Here is a 27,086-nt window from a genome sequence, read left to right on the forward strand (position 1 = left end):
ACATTGTATGTAGCACACTTCCATTATTCATTCTCCACTGGATGAGCAGCTAGGCTAGCTCCATTCCCTTTCAATTGTTAATAGAGTAGCAATAAACACAGACATGCAAGTGTTTTTGTAGTAGAATATAAAGAGTCTTCTGGGAATATACATAGCAGTGATATAGCTGTGTAGTATGGTAATTCTATTTTTAGTTTTTTGAGGAGCCTCCACACTGATTTCCAGAGTAGCTGCACCAATTTACACTTCCACCAGCAGTGAATAAGGTTCACTCCCTTTCCACATCTTTGTCAGCATTTGTGATCATTTTTTTTTTCTTTTTTAAATTTATTTATTATTTTTTATTTCATGTGTATGTGTGTATTTCCTGCATGTACGTAAGTGCACCTGTGTTGTTCAATGCCCGCAGAGGACAGAAGAGGCTGTCAGGTCCCCTGGAACTGGAGTTACAGATGGTTTTTAGCTGCCATATAGGTGCTGGGATTGGAACCCGGGTCTTCTGCAAGAACAGCCAATATTCTTAACTGCTGAGGCATCTCTCCTGCCCCATCATTTGTTTTCTTGATGGTAGCTTTTCTGACTGTCCATTTCCCTGGTGGCTAAGGATATTGAACTCTTCTTAAAATATTTGTTAGCCACTTGTGTTTCTTGCAGAACTGTTCAGTTTATTAGCCTATTGGTTGCAGGTATTTTGGAGTTTAATTTTTGAAGTTATTTATGTAGTCTAGATAGTAACACTTGTCTGAAATATAGCTGATAGACTTTCTCCCATTCTGTAGGTTCTCTGTTCACTCTGCTGAAGTTTCCTATGCTTTTTAATTTTATGTGACTCCATCCGTCTATTCCTTGCGCTATTTTCTGAGCTATTAAAGTATTTTTCAGAAAAATCTTGTCTATTCCTAAATCTTAACTGTTTTACTGAGAACAATTAAGCTTTTTTTTTTTTGCTTATAGAGATGATTATGATGATGAAGACGATGATGAGTATGGTGACAATGACTATTAGGTCTTGCCTTTTAGGATTTCTCCTTAAGTCTGTTTTGTTAGGGAATCAGCATCATCTCTTATCATCAACAACAAAATACTGATTCATCTATCCTGGTTTTAGTGATCTCCCTGGTGATTAGTTAGCCAACTTTCAGCTGGCTGTGTGTTTGCAGTGGTGAGATTCAAACCATGAAGTTTTCCTCTAGTCTGAAGTGAATATGACTTTTCAAATTTCAACCCACTTCTAGCAAAAGTAAGGTTTTCTTACTGCTTTAAATTGAACAGTGATAACAACAATGCATGTTTCCAATTTTAGCCCATTCTCCTGTGATTTGGTATCCAGGCTTTTCTTTATATAGTTGCACAAAGTTGGGAACATCATCCATCAAATGTGTCTGGCAGGGCTTGCCTAGGACAGCTGCTTGAAGGACCAGCCACAGGGGAACCTAAGAGTTTGGAAAACAGCCTCCCTTTGAAAATTGCTCCCCATCCACATCTTCCAGCTCCTACTGGAGTAGGCTTTGGAGGTGTTAATGGTTTGCAGCTTGAGGCTCCTCACACAAACTGGGAACTCATTCATGGTTGAATAAGGAAAACCCTAAATGGAAACCTTGTTGCATTAATAATCTCCAAATTATACACTTTTCAGAACTCTGCTTCGACTCAGCAGTATGTATTTGGATACAACATGATGCAATTCATTCAGCTACCTGCTCAGTACATATAGGTTCATACAGCTGCAACAGTCCTTCATTATTGGACCCAGCTAGGGGAGAACTTCTGTGTTAGCTTTCCCATAGCAGAGGTAATTCAGAATCTTATTTCTCAACGTCAGGCCTAGTTTTATCATCTGCTTTAAAAAGAAATAGGATGGTATGTCATAGTAACTCTAGAATTAAGGAAAATTTCATGATTTGACTCACACTCATGCAGAGCACAAAACCATGTGAATTTCTTTCTTTTTTTTTTAAATTAAACTGGATTGCATAAAGCCCTCATGCAGGTATGATATCTACTTTAAGGATACCCCTCTGCAACTCTCTGCCCTTCCCTTTCTTGTCTTTCCTTTTACCTCTTAGTCCCCTCTCTTCCCCTTTCACCTCTACTTTCTTGTCATCTGTACATACATGATTATGTATTTATATAAAGTCTAGGATCCACAAATGCTAGCCAATGTGATATTTGTCTGCAACTGACCTAATTTCCTTAATAGGATTATCTCCAGTTGCATCCCTTTTCCTGCAGATGACGTAACTTCATTCTTCCTTATGGCTGAAAAAAATCCATTGTGGAAGAATGAGACTATCATAATGAAACCATTATTATGCATAATTAATATATGACAAAACACTTAAAAAAGAATAAGAGGCCTTGTTTTGCAGGGAAAATATGAATACCCTATTTTAGCAAAATGTAATGTTCCCATCTGAATTGATAGAAGCCACCTTATGCCATTTGACATGAAATATAAATTATTTTTAAAAATTTTTGTGTGTTTCATACAGAACATCTTAATCATCTTTATATTCCCTTCCTCACTGGCCCCCTCCCATAGCCCCCCCCCACTTGAATTCATTTATTCTGTTATTTGTGTTAAAACCTATCATGTCAAATGAATGTCCCCAGATGTCCCTCAGTGCAGGTTCATCCACTGAGGTCCAGTCAGCCTATGTAGAGTCCCTCCCTTTAAGATCATCTCTTCCTCACCCAGCAGCAATCAACCACCAATAATTCTTCTGCTAAGATTGGGACCTGCTGTCTGTTTCCACAGTTCTTTGTTGAGTTTTTGTCTGCTTGAATTTGCTTGGATATTGTACCTCCTGACACCATTGCTATATTTGTATGAGAAGAGTCTCAGGAGCCTGCAGGACTGTTTCCATATGGTCATGCACCTCCTCCCTGGCTCTTACAATCTTTCCAACCCCTCTTCTGCAATGGTCCCTGAGCCCTGGGGGTGGGGGTAGATTTTAATATAGGAGGCCTGTCCAAGGACCCACACTCTGCAGACTCTTATTCTCTACGTTTTTGCCATTCGTGACCCTTTGTGTTCCTGGCTCTCTGTTGCATGAGGGAGCTTCATTGATGAGAATAGAAAGATGCTTTAGTGTTCTCTTCATCCCTTGTTCTATGTTCCATGAGCCTTAGGTATAGAGGTTGCATCATAGATGAGCCACTTAGACTTGGGCAATTCACAGACACTCTCTGTGTGTGACCAGTTGTGGAACTCTCTGATATGTTGAAAAAGAAGCCTTTTTGAATGGTGGTCTTGGATATAGACTGGGAAGTATGTCTCTAAATTTAAGGATCAAGAAATATAAATTACCTCTCCTTTAAAGAAACAAGGGAAACACAACTATTAGATTATTAGACCACACTTCTCTGAATTTATTTGGATTCTTGTAATTTCTAAGAATGTCATTTTGCTCTTCTTAATATTTCATACATTTTTTGGTCTTTTTGAGACAGGGTCTCCCTGTAGCCCCAGCTGGCCTAGAACTCATTATGTAGACCAGCCTGGCCTCAAACTCACAGAGATCTGCCTGCCTCTGCCTCCCTAGTGCTGGTATTAAAGGCCTGTACCACAACACCTACCTCAAAAGATACCAGTCTAAGGGGCTAGAGAGATGGCTCAATGGTTAAGAGTCCTGGCTGTTCTTGCAGAGGACCCAGGTTCAGTTCCCAGCACCCACATGATGGCTAACAACCACCTGTAACTCCAGTTCCAGGAGATATGATGCCTTCTTCTGGCCTCTGCAGGCATTGCACATGTGAGTACACTTACATACATGCAGGCAAAACACTCATTAGTATAAAATAAAAATAATAAATACATAAACAAAGAGATATCAGTTTAGACCATTGAAAAGTATCAGAGGTATCATAAAATGCATTCGTTGTTTAATAAATAATCTCAGCTTATTTTCAAAAGAGTAACTGGGTATTTTCTCATAGGATGTTTGTTTCTGTGCTCTTTGATCAAGAAGTGAAAAAGGAGAAACAACAGAGCTAGGTGGAAAAAAAAAAAAATTTTAAGAGCGCATTTCAGTGCGGAGCTCAAACTTCAAGGTGGGTTCCAATAGTATTTAGGGACAAATTTGGTCAAAAATGTTTACTGCTAAGATACTAGACAAAAGACAATTATACACATAAAGTAAAAAAGTAGATGTGGGATACTGAAGTAAAGTTTAGACATAGAAAGGCTCAGTTCTTGCTGTGGTTTTGTGTGGTCTGAGTGTCCACCAAAGGCCCATTGCTATTGAAGGTCTTCAGGGTGGCACTTTGGGGAGGTAATGGACCTCTGTGGAGCAGAGCCTAGAGGAAGATGCTTAGGTCATCGGACATGCCTCAGAAAGGATTGCGGGAGCACGGTCTCTCTCTGATTTCCTATTTGGTTATGAAAACTCTTCCATCACAGGTTCCCACCACAGTATGCTGCCATCCACCATCCTCAGCAAGGGCTAACCCAGGACTTTCCTATACTTTGAGACTCCAAAACTGTGAATTAAGTCACCTTGGTTTTCTCTTTAACAAAGGTAGCTGTCTCAGATATTTCAGTGTAGTTATGCAAAAACTACCTAATACAGTTCTTAAAGTCAGCTTCTTGTCTTTTTTAGATAAGGAAAATTACTCTTTGCTGTTGTTTCATGCCAGAAAGAATGCAGAATGTAGTTGGTCTTCCATCTTCAAATGCAGGATAAGACTTAATCCAGATTACATCATTTCTCTCCACAAACAGGGTTACTTATTTAAAAAAAAACAACTCAAGTATTCGTGATAATCAAATATTTAAAGCAATAATTGAAGAAATGGGGTATTTAGACTACTATGTTTATTTTATTTAGAATATAATTGTATGTATGTAACTATATTTAATTATATTTAACTATAGTTATAAGTATATTTAATTACTGCTTAATTTAGTTTGACTGGGCATTATAACTTCTATGCTATGATTTGGATGCAGTTTGTCCCCATAGGTCAATATTCTAGAAGTGTGGTTTCTAGTATAGCAGTGCTGAGGCTTTAGAAACCTAAGAGGTGAGCAGGTGTGATTAAGGCAGGTGTCACAGAGTTAGTGCACTCTAAGGAGAACAAGTTCTTATAAACAAGTAGGCCTGGGTCCTGGATCCCTTGGGGCTTCATGTCTCAACACATGATATCTTCTATGGCTCTTACCATTCTAACACCATCCATTACAAGGTCCTCACTAAAGCCAAGTAGAGGCTTGTACTATGCTCTACAACACTTCCTATCTCTAGGTATTTTTTGATAGATATAGATAGATGATAGATGATAGACAGATAGATAGATAGGTAGATAGAATGAGTTAATACAGAAAACTGGCAACAAGGCGTGAGGTAGTTATTAGAACTATATATGAAAATGTGGTATCAGCTTTACAGCTAGGCAAAGAAGCATCCTACGAGCATTCTTAGGCCAGCATGACTCAGCTTTGTTTGCCAAGCCCATTCTAGATCTCAGAGAGCTGTCCCTCTTAAGAGTCAGAAAGCAATTTCAGAGTAAGGGTGCTCCTGCAGTAGTCATTAGATAAGCCTCTCTGTTGTCAGGCTCACCTCTCTTCTTCACACAGCTCTTCTCATGGACATGCACTCTGCCTGGAGAGGATTCCAGCTCTCTACCTGCTCATAATGGCACATAAGACATGCAGACAGTGAATTTGCTATGCTCCAGCCTCCCCCCCCCAAGTCAATAAGCACCCATCACTCAGGTGGTTTACACAATGTGGATGATAGCAGTCTAGTGAGAAGCTGCCCTCTTTGACCATCCTGAAGCACTTCCAGCTGTTTCCTAAATCAGGGTTTAAAGTCCCAGGTAATTTTCTCTTATTATAATAGTCACCCTTTGTGATCTGCAGAGAAGTATGTCCTAAAATTTTGTTGTTAAATACTTACTTTTCAGATTTTTCTGTTTTGAATTTAAAGTCATCTTCCTACCTGTTCTATCTAGAACAAGAAAGTAAGCCATATGAGCTCTTGGACACCTCCCCTAACTTCTTCAATTCTTACTTTCTATGTCTCAGAAAGTTCATTAGATGACACTAAATTAACTATATAACTTTGATACTCTGGAGGATTGCCTAAATCCTAACTTCTCAAGTCACTCTTCAAATAACACACAACTCAGAAAGATGCCCGGAGCTTGAAGGTTTTAAACACTTACCTGCCCTGCACAAGGATGCTCAAGTACATGTTTAAAAACACTCAGTGGTATTTGGAATATATAAAAGATGATTTTAAAGAAGTAAAGATAACAATACTTCCTCACATTCATTCTGAGCATCAGACTGTTTATTTCACTCATTTACACGTATTTTGCTAATTTCAAAGAAATCCAAATGAAAAACAATCACTCACAAAATGTCTTACATTTGATTTCAAGCACAATATAATGAACTCAATTAGTCAATCATCCTGAAAGGTTGTTTGTTGTTTTATTTTTCTGTCCAAAGCAAAAGAAATGTTCACATGTCAAGGAAGAGTGTAATGAATTGAAAAGCAAAGGGAGATGCCAATTATATAAATACTATTCTTCTGACATTTAAAATATGACAAGTGGAAAAAAGGTTTTTAAAAGGTTCAGTTTTCAAGCTACAGAATTCACAATAAATCAGAAAATAAGATGCAAGTAATGAGGTTGAAATCCCAGCACTTCTTAGGACACCACTCAGAATACGCCCCATACCAGCAGTATCCCAACCTGCTTTACAGTACACTTAGGGTCAATTCCATAAAGAATTCTATCAAATAACTTAAATATAAATAAGTTTTAAATGACCTCTAAATTCTTTCCTGCTATGTAACATTTTCAAAAACATAATATAAATGTGTGGAGCAATCACTAGAGCAAACCAAATGTCAGCTACTTATTCCCATTATTCCATTTAAATATCAAAATACCTACTGATGTTTAATGTTAACAATGTATTTCATCAGTGAACACTGTAAAGAAAGATACTATGCTTGAATTAAATGGTGCACATCTAGATTACGGAGCTAATGGAAAAAGAGGGATAGAATATTGATCCTTGGTTTCCAGGTCTTTTAAAATTATGTATAGTAGTACTTCCCTGTACCTTGAGAATTTTACCTATCATTGAATGAAGACATGTACAGGATTAGCTTCCTCTAGGGTTCAAGGTTTAGAAGACATTCCTGCCTACTTGCTTGAGCTCCTTTCCTCACATTTCCAGTCTACCTTCAGAGTTGAAATTAATAGAACTGCTAGTAGCTCAACACCTTTCCTTTTATTTTCATTCCACATCTCTGATGTGATGTGTGGTAGGCTATTTCCAAATGAAGAGACAGATGATGCATTGTACTTATGGAGAGTTAATTCAGAGGTTTAAGAGCCTTCGAAAATTTTGCTATCTTGAATAAATGATAATCTATTTAATTCTACTGAACACTAGGCTATTAAGCATCTTTTGTGGGCCTGATATCATGTTAAAAGCTGGAGATTCCAAGATGAACATAAAAAGATTTGTGTTTTTAAGGGAATAGGGTATACTGAATATCTGATTCAATGTAAAAATCAAATTCATGTATTTGAAAATCAGTCATTTACTTTTATTTTCCCCGGTTCCTAATATAATAGCTAGTAGAAATACACACAAATTAAATGTTTGAACTTCATGGTCTAGGGAAAGGGGTAAATAAGAGAACAGTCACAAACAATGGGTTAGCTATGATGAAATGTACTAAGAGGCTCTGGGACCTCTCATAGGAAGATGGGAGATAAGTCAAGCTGTAGTCCTCTAAAGTTTATCTAGAGCACCAATCAGCACTGTATTCTTGGATTTCGTCTTGTCTAAGCAATGTATTTTCTTTTGATCTTTAAGTATACTTAATATTTTAATTGTTAAACTAAAATTGCTTTGCATTTTCTCTTCAATTCTTAAGAAACAAATTTTCTTTATATGGTTTAGTTTTTCTCAATCATCTCCAGGTGTTTACTGTCATAGTTGTGTGTGCTGTGAAAAGCACACCCTGAATGGCATCACTTTGCCTCTCAGGGGTCCTAGAGTTGCCACTTACTGCAAACTGTGTTTTGCAATAATTATAAGTTTGGAAGTTTGTGCTGTGCACAAAGCATACAGAAATCAGGTGCATCAAATCTACTGCAAGCCCACATAAAGTAAATGCTGATGTTTGGTTTTTCGTACAGTTTTTTGGTTTGGGGTGTATTTTTCCATCCAGATTCATAGGAAGGTAAGAGGCTCCTTTGTCTCTTCCCCAGTTCAAATGAATTTCCAGCCTCAGCCAGGGGTCTATATTTCTCATACAAATCTCTCCTAGACCAAATGTTGTGCCTGCTAAGCTCAGGAATATACTTACTAAACTTTAACTCATAAGGATTCTGCCAAGGCTTATCATCTGCACCCTGCCAATCTATCTCAATAAACTACTCTGTTTGCCTTCAAACCTCAACTATTTGTTTTGGGAGGATTAAGCAGCTACTTGGTTATATTTTATTTGACATTCTTACAATGCTGAAAGCAGTTAATTCCTGGATTACACTGGTGTTGAAAGTCAATAGACTTCTAGACAAACAAGTAAATAGATAAATGATAGAAACAAAACAAAAAGAATGATTTATTGGTAACTTCAGGAGCATAATTTTTAAGGTATTTGGATGGATTAGGAAAAAAAAGATGATCTAGAAGCAGAAATGTTGACATGGGTATTGGCCTACAGGGAAAACTGCTTAGACAGAATGTTAATTACTAGACTATGCATCAATACACTACAAAGGGTATTTTTTCTGAGAAAATCTAAATATGTAACCACCTTTTAAAATGTGGACAGAAGTCAGCTGTTTCCAAAAAGATTGAGTGGCTTATTCACAGCCCTACCATTTTCAGCAACAAGAACCTTAGAAATAATACATGAAATATTAATTTCAAGTGTAAGATATATGAGGCAAAAAAGGACCTTGATCCATGACAGAAGAGAGCCACAGAGAGCCCTGCAGGCAGTTGGGAGGCTATCTGGAAGCAGTTCACATCCAACAGCAACACAACAATCAAAGTGTGGCATTCTGAGTTGATGAGACAGGGATTCTTTGAAGAAGGAAAAGGATGAAGCTAGAATTTGTGGAGCAGAAACAGAAGAGGAAACCTACAGGACTCTTCAGAGGGACCCTATTCAGTCTTTTCTGCAGGAACTGCACATGTATGCCAAGTATATGCCCAAAGCCAGGGAAAAAGTTTCTATAGGAAAGTAAACAGAACAATTCCCAAATCTCATAAAAGCTTGGAAATAGTGTGTGTCCTCCTCAGCATAGAAAGGCCTCTTAACATAGGGACAGGAGGAAGAATTCTCCTACAGGCACTGACTCCAAAGAAGGTTACACCAGATCTACAATGAAAACTATACAGGACCCATAACAACATAGATGAAAGACAAACTTTAAAGCCTCCAAATGATTTTTCAAGGAACTTAATTGCACCTCAGAATAAAATCTAAAACTACTTAAGATCCACAAATATTTGGCATCTAACCAAATACTACCAATTATATGGAAATCAGGAAATGTAGTCTATCGTCAGACAAAATAATCAATAAAAACAGGCTCTGAAATGACAGAGCTGTTACAGTTTGCAGGCAAAAAATGAAGAAAAAAATCAGCTACTATAAATCTTGGCAAATATGATAAAATGAGAAAATAAATTAAAAATATAAAAATACATTGATTGAACTTCTGAAGAAAAGTAGAGTATGTGAAACTAAAAATATTCTAGATATGATTAATCAATGATTATGAAGCAGTCTAGAATGTGCTCAGTGTTGACAGATTACAAGGGATGGATTATAGCAGATACCTTTCTGAATCATGCTGAACATAAAACTGTGAAGTAACAATATTAAAGTATTAGAAGAAGAAAAACATTGTTAATCTGTAAAAAAAAAACTGTCAAAATGTATACAAAAGGGAAAAGGAAGACATAATGAAGAAAAAAGTAAATTCTTAGAACAGAAGCTGAAATAACATATTGTCAATATATCTTCATTCTAAAAACATAGTGAAGGAGGTTTGTGAGGTGGAACTGTACACTGCAGCATCTGCACATAAGACCCGCAGAAAGGAGTGTGGAACATCAGAGACGGTGGCTATGCGTGTACATATAAAAGCACTTTAATCATTGACAACTTCAAAGGAAACCATTTCAAACAAAAATAACATTTTAAGGTCATGAAATATTTAGATACAAATATATGACAAGAGTATCAAGGAGTTGGAAGAATACTGTTGTTAAGAACTTGTACTTTATGTCAAGTCGTGTGTTTTTAAGATAGACTGTGATAAATTAATGATAATATTTTAAATCCTAGAGCACATAGTGAATTTTTAGAAGAGCTAGGTATAAACCATCAGTGACAACAAAATGTAACCATGAAACTAAATCCAAATGCAGGCAAAAATACAAAAAATAAATACATGAATGGGGCAAATAGAAAACACAAATGTGCTAACCTTATACCCACTCATACCAGTAATTAAATTGGATGAAAAATCTGGACACTACAGTTGAAAGCCAAATCTCACCAAACTAGAACAGAATAGAAAACTCAGTAAAATTTTCTATTACAGTCTTTAAGGGGCTGGAGAAATGGCTCAGCAGTTAAAAGCACTGGCTGCTCTTGCAAAGAACCCAGGTTTGGTTCCCAGCACCCACATGGTAGCTAACAACAATCCATAACTACAGTTCCAGGGGATGAAACATCCTTTTCTGACCTCTGTGGGCATTGTACAACATGGGTTCACTTACATACATGCAGGTAATACACTCATACACAAAGTGAAAATATGTAAAAATTTAAATAATAGGTCTTTAAATAGAAAGAGACAAATAGTTTGAACATAAAAGGTCAGAAAATTATATTATTCCAACATGAACCATGAGAATATTGGCTAAAATTATATTGTACAAGATATATATTTGCAGAACAAAGAATATTAATTTACATATACAGGGACATTTCATGAAGACAAAAAGAGGGAAATTTGTCAAGATGACATAAATCCCAAGCAAAGGGACTTACTAATAGCTTTTGGATTTGTGGAGCAAAAATTGAGAGAGCTTAAAGGAGAGATAAAAATATGATTTTTCACTTAACATTTCAACATTTCTTTAATAACTAATAGAGCATATAGACACAAAATTGAGGCTATAAAAGACTTGAAGCTGGGTGTGCTGTTGTGTGTCTGTAGCCCCAGCTGATCATAAGGCTGAGGTAGGAGAGAAAGTTGCTAGAACCCAGAGTTTAAGAACAACCTGGGCAAAACTGCAAGACCCAATCTCTAAATAAATAAACACAGAAAAATACCAGGGTGGTTTGAATGAATGTCCCCCATAGGCTCTAAGTACTTGGTTGTGGAGCTGTTTGGGGAGGGTCATAGAACCTTTAGGAGGTGTGGCCATGCTGGTGGAAGCATGTCACTGGGGGCAGACTTTGAGAGTTCTCAAGCCTTGATGGATTTTCAGCTTTGCTCTGCTTCCTGTGCCTATTTGAGATGTGACTGTTCAGCTTTCTGCTCCAGTCACCTCTGCCACCATGCCTCTCCACCATGAGGGACTCTTAGCCCTCTGGAACTGTAAGCAAAATAAAAGCTTCTATAAGTCCCCTTGGTCATGGTGTCTTATCATAGTGACAGAAAAGTAACTGACACAAATACAAATTTTCACCTGCACATAAATCATTCACTATGAAACAAGTAAATACATTAAAAGTACTTATACAGAATATATTATCTCGTATAATTAATTGAAAAATCAGTGACAAAAGACATTTGGAATAATCTTCAAATAAGAAAAAAGTGAAAGCTCACATTTGTAGATTTCATAAAGAAAAAATTTAAAAAGAGCACCCTCAACTAAGAAAAGTATCAAACATCATTATATTTCGTTCTATGGTAAGAACAGTGGGGAAAGGAAATACTAAGCCTAAAATAACCAAAAGGAAAGTCACTAAGCTGGTACATCTCTGGGGAAAGGAAGTCTGACTACTTAGGTATGAGCCATGTAATAATGCCAAAATATAAAAATATATGCAAGAATTGAAGGATTAAACTATCTTTAGGAAGAACAGATTTTTAAAAATTATTTATTAACCACATACTTAGAAGAAGCATTTCATTACAACAGCATTGACATATTCAACAACAACTTCCTGAGGCAAGATGCATCTCTTTCAAAATTGGCTGTAAACCTCCAGGTTTAGAGTTGAATTATTACAGTTATACAATATTGTACTCAGTATAAACCCTATAAGACATAGAACTAAACAAGGTTTTAACCTTTAAAAAAGATCTCCACTTCATTATTAAAATACACAGTTTAATACAGAAAAATTCATTCTTAATGCAATTGACATTAAGATGTTTGCACATGCATTTCTAATCTCTATATATCTGATTATTACTAGTCACAGTGAGATACTTTCTGAGCTCCTCGGCATCTGAGCATGGATACAAAGTTGTCAGGTAGATTTCAATGGTAATGTTTTTCACATCTACTAATTATTAAGGAGCAAATTTTTATGCTTTGAAGAATTATTATTTTTTTAATCATTATTTTTAAAATTTTTAATAACTACATGATTAGAAGCTTTTCACTACAGCTTTAACAGATTCAGTAACACTCTCCAGAGCAAGAGTACATCTCCTTCACAAGTGAGTACAAGTTTCTAGGTTCACAGTCGAGTTAATACAGTTACACAATATTGAACTCAGTACAAGCCCTGTAAGACATAAAATTGAATGAGTTTTTTTAACCTTTAAAAAAGATCTCCATTTCATTTTAGAATATATTGTTCCTTGCAGAGAGACTCATAGTTTTTGCTATTAACACTGAGATGTTGGCTCATGCATCTCTAATCTGTATGTATCTGATTATTACTAGTCATAATCGATTGCACTTGGATCCTTGGCACCTGTGTATGTCTATAAAGTCATTGGGTAGATTTCAGTGGTAATGTTTATCACTTCTACTAATTAGCATGACGTAAATTTTAAATATATATTGAAAATGAACAACTTGAAATAGAAATTTTACAAAACAAGCACAACAGCATTGAAACTATGAGTTGACTAAGGATAAACATCACAGAATGGCTGTGATGCTCTATATTGAGCACCACAAAACACTGAGGAGGAAAGATAAAGAAGACCTAAAAATTGGAGAGGCAGTCCATGTTCATAAGTGGAGAGCTCAGTAATCTTAGCATGATAATGCTTTTCAACTTGATCGTGTATTGAACACCATCCAGTCAAACACCCAGCAACATTTTAGAATGGAAAACATATTCTAAAAACAAAAGTGCTTTATATTGAATATAACCCTGAAAAAAAAAAATTGAAGGACTTACACATATTATCTCTCCAGTTCCAGAAAGCCATCAAGACCACGTGACTTTGATGTGAAATGACATACTGATTAAAGGAGAATAGCAGATCCATTACTATGCATGCAGAAATATGCCAAATTGACTTAAAATGTCTATAATGTTATGTAGGGGAATGGACACTATTCAATAAGTGGTACTGAGGAACATTGGATTGGGTGGGGAGACTTTGGCCTCTACCTCATACAAGATGAATCCTAGATCTCCATGCAAGAACTAAAACTATTAAACTTCTAGAAAGTTCTTGTGAGACTGTGACTAGGGAACTGTAGCGGGTGTCCTGGGGCCCTCCAGATGGGGGTAGAGTCCACACGGAGTCATGACACAGACCCCGGGAGTCAGGTGAGAAGCAGGCAGTGTGAGCAGCTGCAGATTCATTTATTGCAGATATGGAGCTCTCTTATATGCCCCCTCCCGGTGTCCCATTGGTCCATTGATAGGTCGTGTCTGTTCCTCATTGGCTCTCTGTATCAGGCCATTTTTGCATCAGCTGTCTCTATGTCTTTTGGCAGAACACAGGTTTGCCTCAGCCAGATGTTTTTGGTGCTTTGCAACATGTGCTGTTTGTTCAGGCTGCACTTCCTCCAACATATCCACCCATTTTCTTTTTGTGAAGCTCTAGTGGGAGCCAAGATTCTTTGCCTTGGCATTGTTGGCCTCACTTCAGGGGGTCCCCCTATTATGGACTGTGCCTGTCTTAGGTTGGCTTGGTTAGCAAGCTCTTACCTGTCATTGACTACCAACCAGCCCTCAAAGGGCGACCTCCCTGGGTTTGAGCCCACCAGGGTGGTTGGGGAAGGCAATTATACAAAGGCCTCATGGATTTCCCCATGAGCCAGGCCTGTAGGACCTTGTGGGGAGGATGGCGGCCTGTGTGCTGAAGTGCCAAGAGGACCTGGAGTGTGGCTCTGTTGATGCGTTTTTGCCGTTGGGCATGCTGAAAGAGACACTTGACAAGGATGAGTAGGACCAAAGGAATTAGGCTAGCTATGATGGCCAGGAGAATGGGAACAAATGAGGCAGGTGGGAGGACACCTAAGGAGACCTGGCGCTTCCTAGCAAGGAAAAGAACGGGTATCCAGAGGTCAGGGTCCCACATGTGCTTGCGGGTGGCCCATGGTGCGAGGATGGTAGCCTTGTTCCAGGAAGCATCTACGTCATTGGTTTTAACTTTAAGACATCAGGTGACAAGGAGAGATTTTAATGTCCTGATTTGGGGTTCCCTACAGCTGGGGGGCAGATTACCCATGTTAATTCTAAGACAAACAAAGAGAATGTATCGGACCCAGATGTCTTGTGCTCAGTGGGGGACTTCTGTGGTTCATTAGGCCACGATCGTATGCCCACATGGTGTCTCTGGACGAGGAGCAGTGTGTGTGTGGGGGGGGCCCTGCTCCTGGCTTCTGCCTCCTAGGGGGTCAGCCATTATGTGGAGGAGCATTATGTGGAAAGCAAAATGCGTACCTCCCTAATCGACAGACAGAACAAGGGAAAAGGGAAGGTGGGGGTTCTCACGCTCACCCATGGGAGAACCGAAGGCACATGTAACACATAGGGGCCGACTTACTGAAACTTCAGGCAGAGGGCATCTCGCACACCGAAGAAAGTGAGGGAGAGGCTCCCAGGCGGTCGTGGGTGGAGAAAGCGAAACTAAGGCCTGTCTCTGGAGCAGTCAATGCACGGCTGTCAAAATTAAGTGCAAAGAACATGGTCCAGAAGAGAAAAGTAGCTACCACAACGATGGCCAGAACCCAAGAAGGTCAATGCCCATGCCAGCATGGGGAACCCACATTGGGTGCCAGATGTTGTGGGTGTCCTGGGGCCCTCCGGGTGGGGGTAGAGTTGGCGCGGAGTCATGACACAGACTCTGGGAGTCAGGTGAGAACGATATGGGGCTCCCTTATATCCCCGCTCCCGGTGTCCCATTGCTCCATTGGTAGGTCGTGTCTGTTCCTCATTGGCTCTCTGTATCAGGCCATTTTCGCATCAGCCGTCTCTATGTCTTTTGGCAGAACACAGGTTTGCCTCAGTCAGATGTTTTTGCATGTTTGCAGTGTGCATGCGCTGGTTGTTCAGGCCGCACTTCCTCCTACAGGTAACACTTAGGTCACAGAAAGTACAGCTCATGAAAGAAAAAAAGTCAGAGGCTGACCTGGTGGTACATGTCTTTAATCCCAGCACTTGGGAGGCAGAAGCAGGCAAACCTCTGAGTTCCAGGCCAGTGGGGGCTACAAAAAGACTTCGTCTCAAAAAGACCCCCCCAAAAAAAACCCCAAAAGGTAATTTTTTAACTTGTTCAAAATTTAAAACTTCTGTTTGACTGTTTGAATCATTACGAGGAAAATGCAATTGCATGCCAGAGACATATGAAACATATCAGGGACATTCATCCAAACTCTTACAAGTCAGTGATAAGATTAGCATGTACTCTCCTCCAAAGAAGACAGATTGCAAATAATAAAAAAGATCTCAGCATTTTCAGTCATAAGAAAAATACAAATTAAAAAAAAAAGAGAAACAACTGCACACCTACTGGGATTACTAAAATTGGAATGAGTCTGGGGTGGTGATGCACAGCTGTAAACCCAGCATGAGGATGTTGAGGCAGGAGGATTAGAAGTCTGATAATCTATCTCAAAAATACCAAAAGGCAAAAAGTGACAGTATCACTGTGTCACTAAGTGAAATAATCCATTCATGATTTGTATGAAAAAATGTTTTTGGTCTTTTTGAGACTGGCTGCCTGCTTCTGTCTCCTGAGTGCTGGGATTAAAAGCATGTGTCACCATGCCCAACTCTGTGAAATTCTTTAAAAAGCATAACCATAGGGGCTGGAGAGGTGGCTCAGCACTCAAGAGCACTGGCTGCTCTTGCAGAGGACCTGGGTTTGGTTCCCAGCACCCATATGGTGGCTAACAACCATCTTGAAGTCCAGTTTCAGGGATTCTAATGCCCTCTTCTGGCCTCTGTGGGCACTGCATGACAAGGGTACAGTTACATGCAGCCCTCATATACAGTAAATAAATAAATAATAAAAATTTAAAAAACAAAGCTATAGTGAATGAAAAGCAGCAGCATGGGTTTTAGCAAAGCACCTTAAACATCTTTTAAGTGTCTACAACTCAAATCATCCAAAGACTGCTGGTTCACCTTCTGTGCTGAAAATCACTTTGATGCTTCAAACCAATCCTGAGAATGGCAACCCGTTTTTGTAGAGAGTCTTTGCAGTATATGTAGACCAATCTTAACTATAGTTATTTTATAATAGTTTCTAAATATTTTTGAAGATTTTAAAAGCACACTAATTTCAAATCTTGTCATTTACTTAAAACTAACTTCACATGATTTTCTAAGAGTTTGCTAACATATACATCTCCTGCAGAGGATGCTGTCAAGATGGAGGACATCTCTCTAACATCTGTTTCAAACATTGGGAATTCTGCCTAGTGGATTGCATCCAATTTGGACACTTATCAAATCTCAGAAAGTGTAACTATTGTTTTATTTAAATATATTTAAGTATTAGATTTGGGGGAAATGCTGAAATATGAATATTATTAGTATTTTAATACTGAGCCCATAAATTAGAATCTAGTTACAAAAAAAATTTATAGATCACAGTTTAAATGATGATACCTCACCCTGTCATAAATGTGAACACTCTTCATCTGTAAAGTAGCTAAGATTATAAAGTAACAAAATGGAAGAATAGTTTGTTTGAGAGCTGTTGTTTGAACATGAAGAAATAAATGATAGGAAACATCTGCGGGTATTCTGCAAGGCATGCTCGGATGTGCTCAGCAGCTTTATATGTTACTAACAGAAGGTCCACATTAGAAAACTCACAACTTATACCTTTGCTGTTTTTCAAAATGGATATGCCACCAAACAGGCTTTAGCAGATACCCCACACAACCTAGGAAGGGCTCTCTTCTTCCATTCCTTGACACATGTAAATAAAATCAAGCAGTTGGGGAAGAAAGAGGAGACAGATGCCAGAGTTAATACACACACACACACACACACACACACACACACACACACAGAGAGAGAGAGAGAGAGAGAGAGAGAGAGAGAGAGAGAGAGACTATTAAGGTAAAATTAGTGACTGAGTTGGAGAGTATGAGAAAAGGAAAAACAAAAAGAAGCCAAACATTAATGTCTCCCAAAAGAGCTATCAGGAAATTCAATACTCAATTAAAAAACACATGCATAGTTTCTGTAAAGAAAGAATTATCCAGGACTTAAGAAGGGAAGTTGAGATAGGAAAGGAAGTTCTGCAGGAATTTCCCTTAGCCACGACGTTTATGCTCTGTATAACATTGTTGAGTAACAACCTTGGGGCTTGTCTTAGGTTTCCAGTGGCTGTGATGAAATACCTTGACAAAAGCAACTTAAGGGAGAAAGGGTTTGGCTGTCTCACAGTTACAGTGAAATCATGATGGTGGGAAGTTGAAGCAGCTAGTCACTTTATATCCACAGTCAAGAGCAGAGAGCAATGAATTAATGATGTATTTAGCTTGATGGAGAGTGGCCAGGTTGGACGGCAACTGTATCAGCTTCTCTGTACTAACCCTGGGGGGACATTTTCCTAAGGAGCTGCTTTAGAGAAGCAGAAAAGCCCTTTGGCTTGGGCTTTCTTTGTTGTTTGTTTGTGTGTTTGTTTATGAGACAGGGACTCCCTTTAGCCCCAGATGGCCTGGAACTCACTATGTAGACCAGGCTGGCCTTGAACTCACAGAGAACTGCCTGACTCTACCTCCTGAGTGCTGGGACTAAAGGCGTGCACCTCTACACCTGGCTCAGCTTGGGCTTTTAATGAGTCTTCGCTGGATAAAGCCTCTGCAGAGGTGAGGTTTTGCTCTCAGGACACCTCTATGGTCCCAGGGCACATACAAGTCTTCTCTTTGGTGTTGCTTTTATATTTTATTGTGGTTTAGTGGTGCTTTTAAAATACCCTGACAAAAGTGATTTAGAGAGAAAAGTTTTAACTCCTTGTTTCAGGTTATAATTCATCATGGCACGGATGTCACAGCAGCAGGCCTAAGGGAGCTGCTCACATTGCACCCAGAGTCTGAAGAGCAAGGAATGCATGTATGCTCATACTGAGCTAGCTTTCTCTGGTCCTACATAACCCAGAATCCTCTGCTTTGGGGAACCAGCCCCTCACAGTGGTGGATCTTCCAACCTCTGTGAACATAATCATGATACTCCCTCCCAGATCTGCCTGAAGGTCCTTCTTCCAGGTGACTATAGGTTTTGTCATGTTGACAATTAGCACTAACCATCACAGACTTAAAACAAAGTGGGGTTCAAACCCCAGCTTGGTAATTTAGTGCTGTGGCATTTTAAGGATGGCATTGATCTTTTTTTGTTTCTTAGGTTCTTCATCTCTATAGGGAACTACCTGTAGCATCTACTGCAGGAACTACAGAGCCATCTGTATTTTGCTTCATTTTAAGCTCTCCTAGTAATTCTATTAACAAGGGTTTGGGTGCCACTGAACTATATAAAATCCAAGATTTTATAGTTATATTTTATACTTGAATACTCCAGACAACCACAAATTGAACTTAAATAGGAATTTTAAAAAATATTTTATTATTTTTATTTTGTGAGTGTATTGCCGGCATGTATGTAAGTGCACCTGTGTTGTGCAATACCCCTGCAGGTCAGAAGAGGGCGTTGGATTCCCCTGGAACTGGAGTTGTGGTGACTGTTAGACACCATGTGGGTGCTGAGAATCAAACCTGGGTCATCTGCAAGAGCAGTCAGTGCTTTTAACCTCTGAGCCATCTTTCCAACTCCAGGAATATTTCTTAATCCCCCAAATTATGTATCAGTTGCTATTTATGTATCAGTTGCTATACACAAATATGTTTTCAGTAAATATTAAATAATCCTAAGGGCATGTCTGTATAAATAGAGAAATAAGTTTCAGGGTGAATGGGCCAAATTGAATCAAAACCTGGAGGCTCTTTCTTGTCTCTCATGATGTACCATATTATTTTTATTATCAATGCTCATTTTGCACACAGTTTTTAATGGTTTTTAATTTACTATTATCACTAGACATTGAGTTTTTTAGGCTCTTTATATATTTTCTGAGCATTTTCTTTCATTTATAAATAAGGACAATGAAGCAGGGTTTTTCGTTTCTGAATTTATAGAATGGACATATGACCATCTCCCTGATAGAGGCACCAAGAAGTAGTGAGACTCATCCTACCAAGGAGGCAAAGAATTGAGCAATTGAAATGAGAAAAAGATACATGAACTCTGGGCTTCTAAATATGCACTTCCCTTGTCAGGACTTTGCTTTGTGTATTGAAACAGGAGACATTCCACACACTGTCCTAGATATTTTGAGCCCCAAGGGAAACAAACATGCTATTTTCCACTCAAATTTGCACTTTACTTTCTAGGTGGAACCATCACAGATCTCACATGAGGTGTTCATCTTCTGGCCCCTGGAGCATGGCTCAGGTGCTTTAGTCTGTATTTTACCTCTGTCTGTGGATCTTAAATTTGGATCAACAAACAACTGCCATGAATAATCTGCTATGAAGGAATTAACTTGGTTTGCTTGAGAAATGTCCAGGTTAGTAGATGACACCCCTGGCTGCGCCTGTGAAAGCATTACCAGAAATGATTTGATCATAAGAGTTCTGACCTAATAAATGGTATAATCCACTGAATTCCAAGTTTGAATAGATTATTGGGAGGCAGGGGAGCTGTGGAAAGTGGAGCCTAGTTGGAGGAAATAACTCACTGAGAAGGAACTTTGGGGATTGATCTTGCCTTGGTCTCTTCCTGCTACTACTGTGTTATGTTGTTTGATGGGATGGGCAGCCTTCGCCATTTGTTCCCACCACCATTATGCTCTGCCCCACCACAGACCCAGAATCAACAAAGCCCAGGGCTATGGATGGAAATCTCTGGAACTGTAAGCCAAAATAAATCCTTCATTCTTTAAAGTTGTTATGTCAGACATTTTGTCACAGCAACTAAGATGTCTAAAAACTAATAAAATAAGTTAAGTGTCCACAATGGAACAGGTACCTCCTACAATGGCCAATCACAAAGAATTAAGCTGGCATTTATATTGAGGGAGTTAAAAGGTGGGAGAAGGACCAGAGCCTCAAAGCCCTTCTATAACAGTGCAGAGGATAACTAGTCAGTTATAAAAGAAGAGTCACCAGTATCATGCAATGTTTGATTGTGACCAATTTTATTTTTAATGACATTGTTGGGTACCTTATGGCAATGCAGACAGAGTTCAAAATTTAATTTTGCATATTTAAAAAACCCCCAAAGCAATACTTTTATACACAACATCTTCCCAATAGTAGTCAAGTTTGGAGATGACTGATATTGTAGCCTCAAGGATGCAAGAACAATAAAGCGCATCTCAGTGCTGGGTAGTTTTTGCAGAGCAAACAGCTGAAGATTTTCGGTACTTTGAAACAGCTCTTCAGCTAAAGCAACAGACACAAATTTGGGGAAAATTCTGCTGATTCCCTCATATGGCCTTTATGACAAAAAGCTTTATGTAGTGGTGGTTGTTTTAGGCACAGTAAATCATAACCAATTTTTAAAAATCTAGGTTTTGGTACATGATTATTAAAGGGTTCTCAAAATTATCTATGAAGCTACTCTATCTAAAAGATGGTGACTTTCACAGGCAACACATCTCCTGTGCACGACGTTGTCAATTTGCTCTGTACTAAACATATGTAACCAGAGGATGGGCATCAACAAGGCTCCTCTGAGAACTGAAACAGAAGCATAAAGGATGTACAGCTTGGATATATCAAAGAGGTAATCATTTGTGACTACAAACTTCTAGATGAAAGACTGCATATCTTCAGTTACTTCATTGAACTAAATGTGGCTTGAAAAACCTTGTTTTCTGGGCTATAAAGCATTCAGCTAGCATCGCTGTTCAGTACCTTACTGTATTTTTGGTATATCTGCATATTGCATCCAGAGTTACATATCTCCACAGTGCTTTCTGTCTCATTCAAGTACAATAAAAGTAGAAATCTATAGAAGCTCTAAGGCTAAACAAACTGTACATCATACAAAAAATTAATTTATAGACAATCACAAAGTATTGGCAATGCCCTCTATAAGTCTTAGAGAAGATTCATCACAAAGAATGTCACCATCTACATACACGGTCATCATCATACCTACGCCATTTAGATTCACATGGTGCAGAAAAGAGTGTTTGTTAAATGTACACACATAGAATCAACACTTTGTACCACAAACATTTCTGTTAAGTAACAGTACTGTCAATACTAATCTAAGATACAAGATTTTATTGCATATTTATCGTTGCTGAGGCAGTTAGTTTTGATACAATAATGCAATATCCATAATTCCTTTAAATAAACAAAAACATTTCTCTTGTCAATAATATAAAGAATTTTTTCTGAAACCACACAGAACATTGCTACATACAGTTTTAGGCAAATACTGAAAGATATGACCTTAAGGCATCTGCCACGAAAGCAGATGTGCATATTTATATAAGCTAAATTATGCAAGAAAAATATTGCACAAAATCCTATATCCCAAAATAAAATGTTTCCATTCAAATATACACAATTCCCCATTTCTTAATCAAATCATGTTAAACTGGCTAGCTCAAAACTTTTCTATCCATTAAAAATGTTTTAAGAACGACACACTAATTACTGAGTTCAGCAGAGGAAAAATTTTCATATTGAATTGAGTTTCTAAAAACTATTTCCTACATTAAGAAGTACTTGGGGAGATATTACATTTAGGGATTTGCTTTACAATGCTGAATTTTATTTTGATTCTCAACTATCTTTTGAGATTCATGATCAATGACATCAAATACAATGAAATTCTCACTAGAAAATTTACTTAAAATGAATCTTGTCCTGGAAATCTGAGAATGAATGTCTACTGACTGTAAGAAAATTCACAGTTGTCTCCTGTTGATCAGGAGTTGTCTTCTTCACTTCGTTTAACAAATAACTATTTGGTGAGCATTCCTGGGTCACAGTATTAGGACATTAGCATAGAATCCCAGTAACAACATTATTGCTTACAGCTTTAATCTAAAAGAGGGTGCTTTTTCTAGAAAATGCTGTTATCAAGTCTTTTTTTTTTTTTTTTTTTTTTTTTTTTTTTTTTTTTAAAAAAAATTGGACTCCCATCAACATAGCCGGGTTCCCATCTATACCTTTCAACATAACCAGGTTCCTATCTATACCTTAAGTTACTCCTCAGCTGGAGAAAGTGGTCCTTGGTACTGCAAAGGCGCATCATGCCATGTGGAAGGTCTGACACAAGGAACTTAGCCTCTCAATATGTCTCCTAATCTTCCCTATAAAAATTGGTTTCTTAGCAGCATTTTTGTAATTGTGATAATATTAAGAGAGCTAATAAAATTAGAAACAGTATTATGATTCTGTACTCAGAACATACTTTAAATTAAGCATCTATTTCTTAAAAAAGAATCTTTTTGGTGTTGATTCTTGCTCAAGTACCTTTTAAGCAAGTATAGTATTATATTATTGTTATCACTGTTATTATTATAACACATTTGCAGGTCTTTTTCCTTCTAATTGAATTCTTCAGAGCAGAGTTATTATTTAGTTTTCTCCCTTATCCTGACATACTTAGTTATCATATCTTGCTCCTGGACTGGTACAAAAAGTCAATAAATATCTTGTCAGTGAGGAAGCTATGAATTAGAAAAATAATAATACCATACTGAGATGCATAAGATATGCTAAATTAGGTAATCACAAAATATGGCACTTAGCAACATCTTCACTTAATGACAGCTCCTAAGTTTATCGTTCTTCCCTCTCCCCTGGGACACCAGGGATGTAATATGAAGGGTGAACGCTAACTCCTGAATGGGACTCAGGCAGGCACAGCTCAGTCTGGAGGGCACACACAGCACCAGAGCCCAAGCTGCAGCTATACGAGCCTTTTGTAGAATAGGAGCTGCTGCTTTGGAAATATTTTTGAACATTGGGGAACTTAAAAATATTTGGTTTGGCTAAAAGAAAATATGGTCAGGTAGAAAATAATACCTCAGTTTATTCCAGAACACACCCTAACATCCCTTCCTTTGCGCCTGTGCACAGTGACACTGGAAAGTCAGGTTGCAAAACAGACTTCCAAAACCTGCGACTAGTCTTCTGACTCTTTTCAAAAACAATGTGCAGAATTTTTTGTTTTTTAACACAGAGTAAAACAGTCATTTTTGTTTGTTGCAGTAAGGCACAGTTTGCTTTAAAATACCTTAAGACAATTACAGAGTATCTAAATGTCCTCAGAATAGCACAACATTACCACTGCATGCCTTACAAGGTGACTGAAAGCACAGAAAATTAGGAACTATGGGCATGAATTCACTAAGCAAATGGACTGAAACTCAGCACGTTCCATGCTTCACACAGGTTCAGATAATGAATTCTGAAGCAGAAAAAGGCCTCCTTTCATAATTCTTATTAAAGGCTCCTATGTATTCCTTTTTGCAAATTATGAAGGACTATTTGCCCAGCAGATTAATCATTACAATAACTTTTTTCCTTCTCATTAAAAATAGCTCTTTTGATATGTGGCTTTCTTCAATGGAGATCAAATCTAGGGAAAATTTGACAACAACCTTGAATCTTTTGTGTAAAAAAATGATGAAATGCTTTTTCTCTTTCTAGGTAAATAGTCCACCTTTTTAAGGACAACAAGATCCATCTTCCATTACAAACATATCAACAATTACCTCAAATAAAACACATCTATTTAGATTTTGAAATGAAGTTAAAAATGGCCTGCATAAATACTTTAAGCACTATGTTTAACAAATCTCCTTCTAGAATTTTAACTGAAATTACTTAATACTCCAGAGCACAGACTTACTGGGGTTCTCAAGAGGTTTTTCAAACACTTTTTCTAAAAAACACAATTAAAAAAAATCATGATTTGAGGTACAGAATAAATACAATGAATGTAGAAATAAATTAAGCGTTACATCACTAGGTTTCCGTTTTCTCTTCCTGACTCTTCCTGCAAGTCTAGTCTAACATGTGTGATAACAGTAAATTTGAGGGAGGCAAATTTCCCATAGCAAAAAATTACAAATGATTTATTTAGATATTCCTCTGCCCTAAAGGACATAAAGCATAATTCTCTGTGTGGGCTGTTAATTGTCCCTCTCTCCCTCCCTCCCTCCCTCCCTCCCCTGTTCCTTCTTTACTATGACAAAAGAGAAAAGGGGTATTATAATGGAGAAACCCAGCAGGTCATCAAATTCAACATCAACACATGTTGACAGTATATACCCTTACTAAGATGTGAAAATGACACTTCAGTGATATTCCCCCAAACCTGTAATAATCCCAGTCTAATAATGCGAAAAATATCCAGCAAATTGCAGGAGCAGGGCGCTGGACAATACATCTGACCAATACTCTTCAAACCTTTAAGTTCATCAAAACAAGGCAAGTGAAGAGCCTGGGAGAAGGGGAGCCTCTGCAGAACTTGACAGTGGAATGCAATTTGGAATCCAGAAGGGGGTAAAGGACAGAAAAGGGCCATTATGGAAGAGCCAGAGCTCTGACCACCATGAGGAGTATTATTAACGCATCAAGGCTGGCTGTGTACCGTGGCAAAGGGAGCAAACTAATATGAGATGCTAATAGAGGAGACTGGTAGGTAGGACCTCTCTGTACTGTCTTTGCATTTTCCTATAAAGCTAGAACTTTTAAAAATACAAAGTTAATTATCTTAAAAAGGAAATTTGAGTTGAGGATGTGAATTTTTTGATGGTGAATTATTAAGAAAAGAATAAAAATCCTTCCCTGACACTTTACATGGCATTTGGCTTTCTTGAGATGGACTGCTTACTCAGCAATGGCAGACAGACAGATTGTGAACATTTTAAGTGGCTTATTTGTAAACAGAAGTTATTAACTTCACATTGTATCCAGCACTTCATATATTCACTGAGTAAAAGGTAAATTTACACATTTACATTTTGTGGAAAAGATGGCTGCAGTGTCTTTACAAAATAAAATTATTCCACGAGAGCTTCGAAACCTTGAAAAAAATTTTGACCTTCATTCCATGAATAGAAAAAGGCATTATTGCTCTGCAGGACAAAATAATTTATCTTTCAAGCTTTACATGTAACTTCTTAAATTATCTGTATGCTTAACATAGCTTTAAGATTAAGGCAATTAGTGGGTTAACAATTTCATTAACTTCAGGCTCTTTTTGATAAGTTCTGACATCTTGACAAGTTCATTCTTAACCAGATTAGTTCAGTGGCTACTGGTTAGATGCAAGAATATCTATGCATACTTTAAACAGGATGAATGGCAATAAGCACCAAATACTAGGAAAGCTTATGTTCAACACAGATTTTCAGCACATATACAAAGTACTACCTGATTTAGTAGTGCAGAAGATTCACTTATATCTGAAAACCAATGGATAACACATATTCGTGAGATGAACAAGTGGGGAAAATGTTCCTAATGCAAAACAATTAAATAGCAGTAAGAGTTGTTATTCCTATAGGTAATTCTGTCCACTGTACAAATTATATGGAATTCTAAAATGTCTCCTTAGAAGGGGAGATGCAAATGACTGACCCTCCATTGGTAACTTAAGTTTGGTTTTCACTTCTGCTTTCTTCGGATATATTTAAGCCTTGTTGGAAGTCACATGGCAAGTGACATAATGACACTACTTCACGGAGCAGTCCAATATCTTCTGGGGGCTCCTTTGCTTCTTTCCCTTCTTTCTCCCAGGGAACTAGAGTAGATTGGCGTCGCCCGGGGCTGGCTACAGGCTGATCCTCTGAACCCTGACTTAGTGTTTCCTTCTTTTCTGTTTTTCCTTTATCCATTGGGGAAACTTCAGGGGGAGCTGGTTGAAAACCCAATCCCAAAGTAGAAGCTGGCTTTTCCACCACAGAAGGGCCACTCACAATGTCAGCACCAAGGGGCTTTTCACTGTTTTCCTCTTTCAGGATAAACAGAGAATCGGTCAAACCACTGGAGGAAACCTGCTTCCTGGGGGATGGAGGGAGGTGTTTGCCATGCAGGGCACTGTCGTCCTGCCCAAGATTCCACTGTGTCTGATCACCAGAAGCACACAGTAGGGTCAAGTTATTCTCACTAGGAGCATTGGACTTGTTCTGGAAAGAGAAACAATAATTTCAGAACACTTTATATAAAATTATAGCAATGACGCAGTAATTTTATTTTCTGTCTTAGAATCAATATGCCTTTCTTCCAGCTGTGAACTTGAAGCTCCTTCCAGCGGAATATAGTTCTGGCTGTGAATACTGATAGCTCCAAATGGCTCCATGAACAGGAATGAAATAGGACACACTTGGGTTTCCATGTCCTTAATTTGTCATCTGGCAAATCCCAACTAGGGCACATAATTCACCTAAAGCTCTAGAGTCTCCATAGAGAATATGGCTCCAAGGCTCCTACCTATACTCATGGTTTTGAAGCACTCAGTTTAACTTGTTCAGTTTCACTGTTCACTTTTGAAGTAAAATAATAAATAAATAAATAAGTAAATAAATAAATAAAATAAAAAGAAAACAAAAGATTTTAATGAACATATTCATTATGGTTTTATGTTTTTTCTTAAAAGGCTGGG

At 38.0% G+C, this 27,086-nt stretch overlaps 1 protein-coding gene across 2 annotated transcripts in view; it reads right to left on the reverse strand.

Moving 5' to 3' along the window:
- Positions 1–22,592: 22,592 nt before the first annotated feature.
- The window catches only part of Dennd1b (DENN domain containing 1B), a 294,324-nt gene continuing 289,830 nt past the window's right edge, over positions 22,593–27,086 (reverse strand). For both annotated transcript variants that reach the window (XM_029562147.1, XM_029562146.1), the window contains one exon: positions 22,593–26,610. In XM_029562147.1, the coding sequence (XP_029418007.1) occupies positions 26,077–26,610 (534 nt within the window). In that variant the 3' untranslated portion in view covers positions 22,593–26,076. The remainder of the gene's footprint in view (positions 26,611–27,086) is intronic.

This window comes from Nannospalax galili, unplaced genomic scaffold, assembly GCF_000622305.1.
Source record: "Nannospalax galili isolate Female #2095 unplaced genomic scaffold, S.galili_v1.0 scaffold113, whole genome shotgun sequence".
Lineage (NCBI taxonomy): Eukaryota > Metazoa > Chordata > Mammalia > Rodentia > Spalacidae > Nannospalax > Nannospalax galili.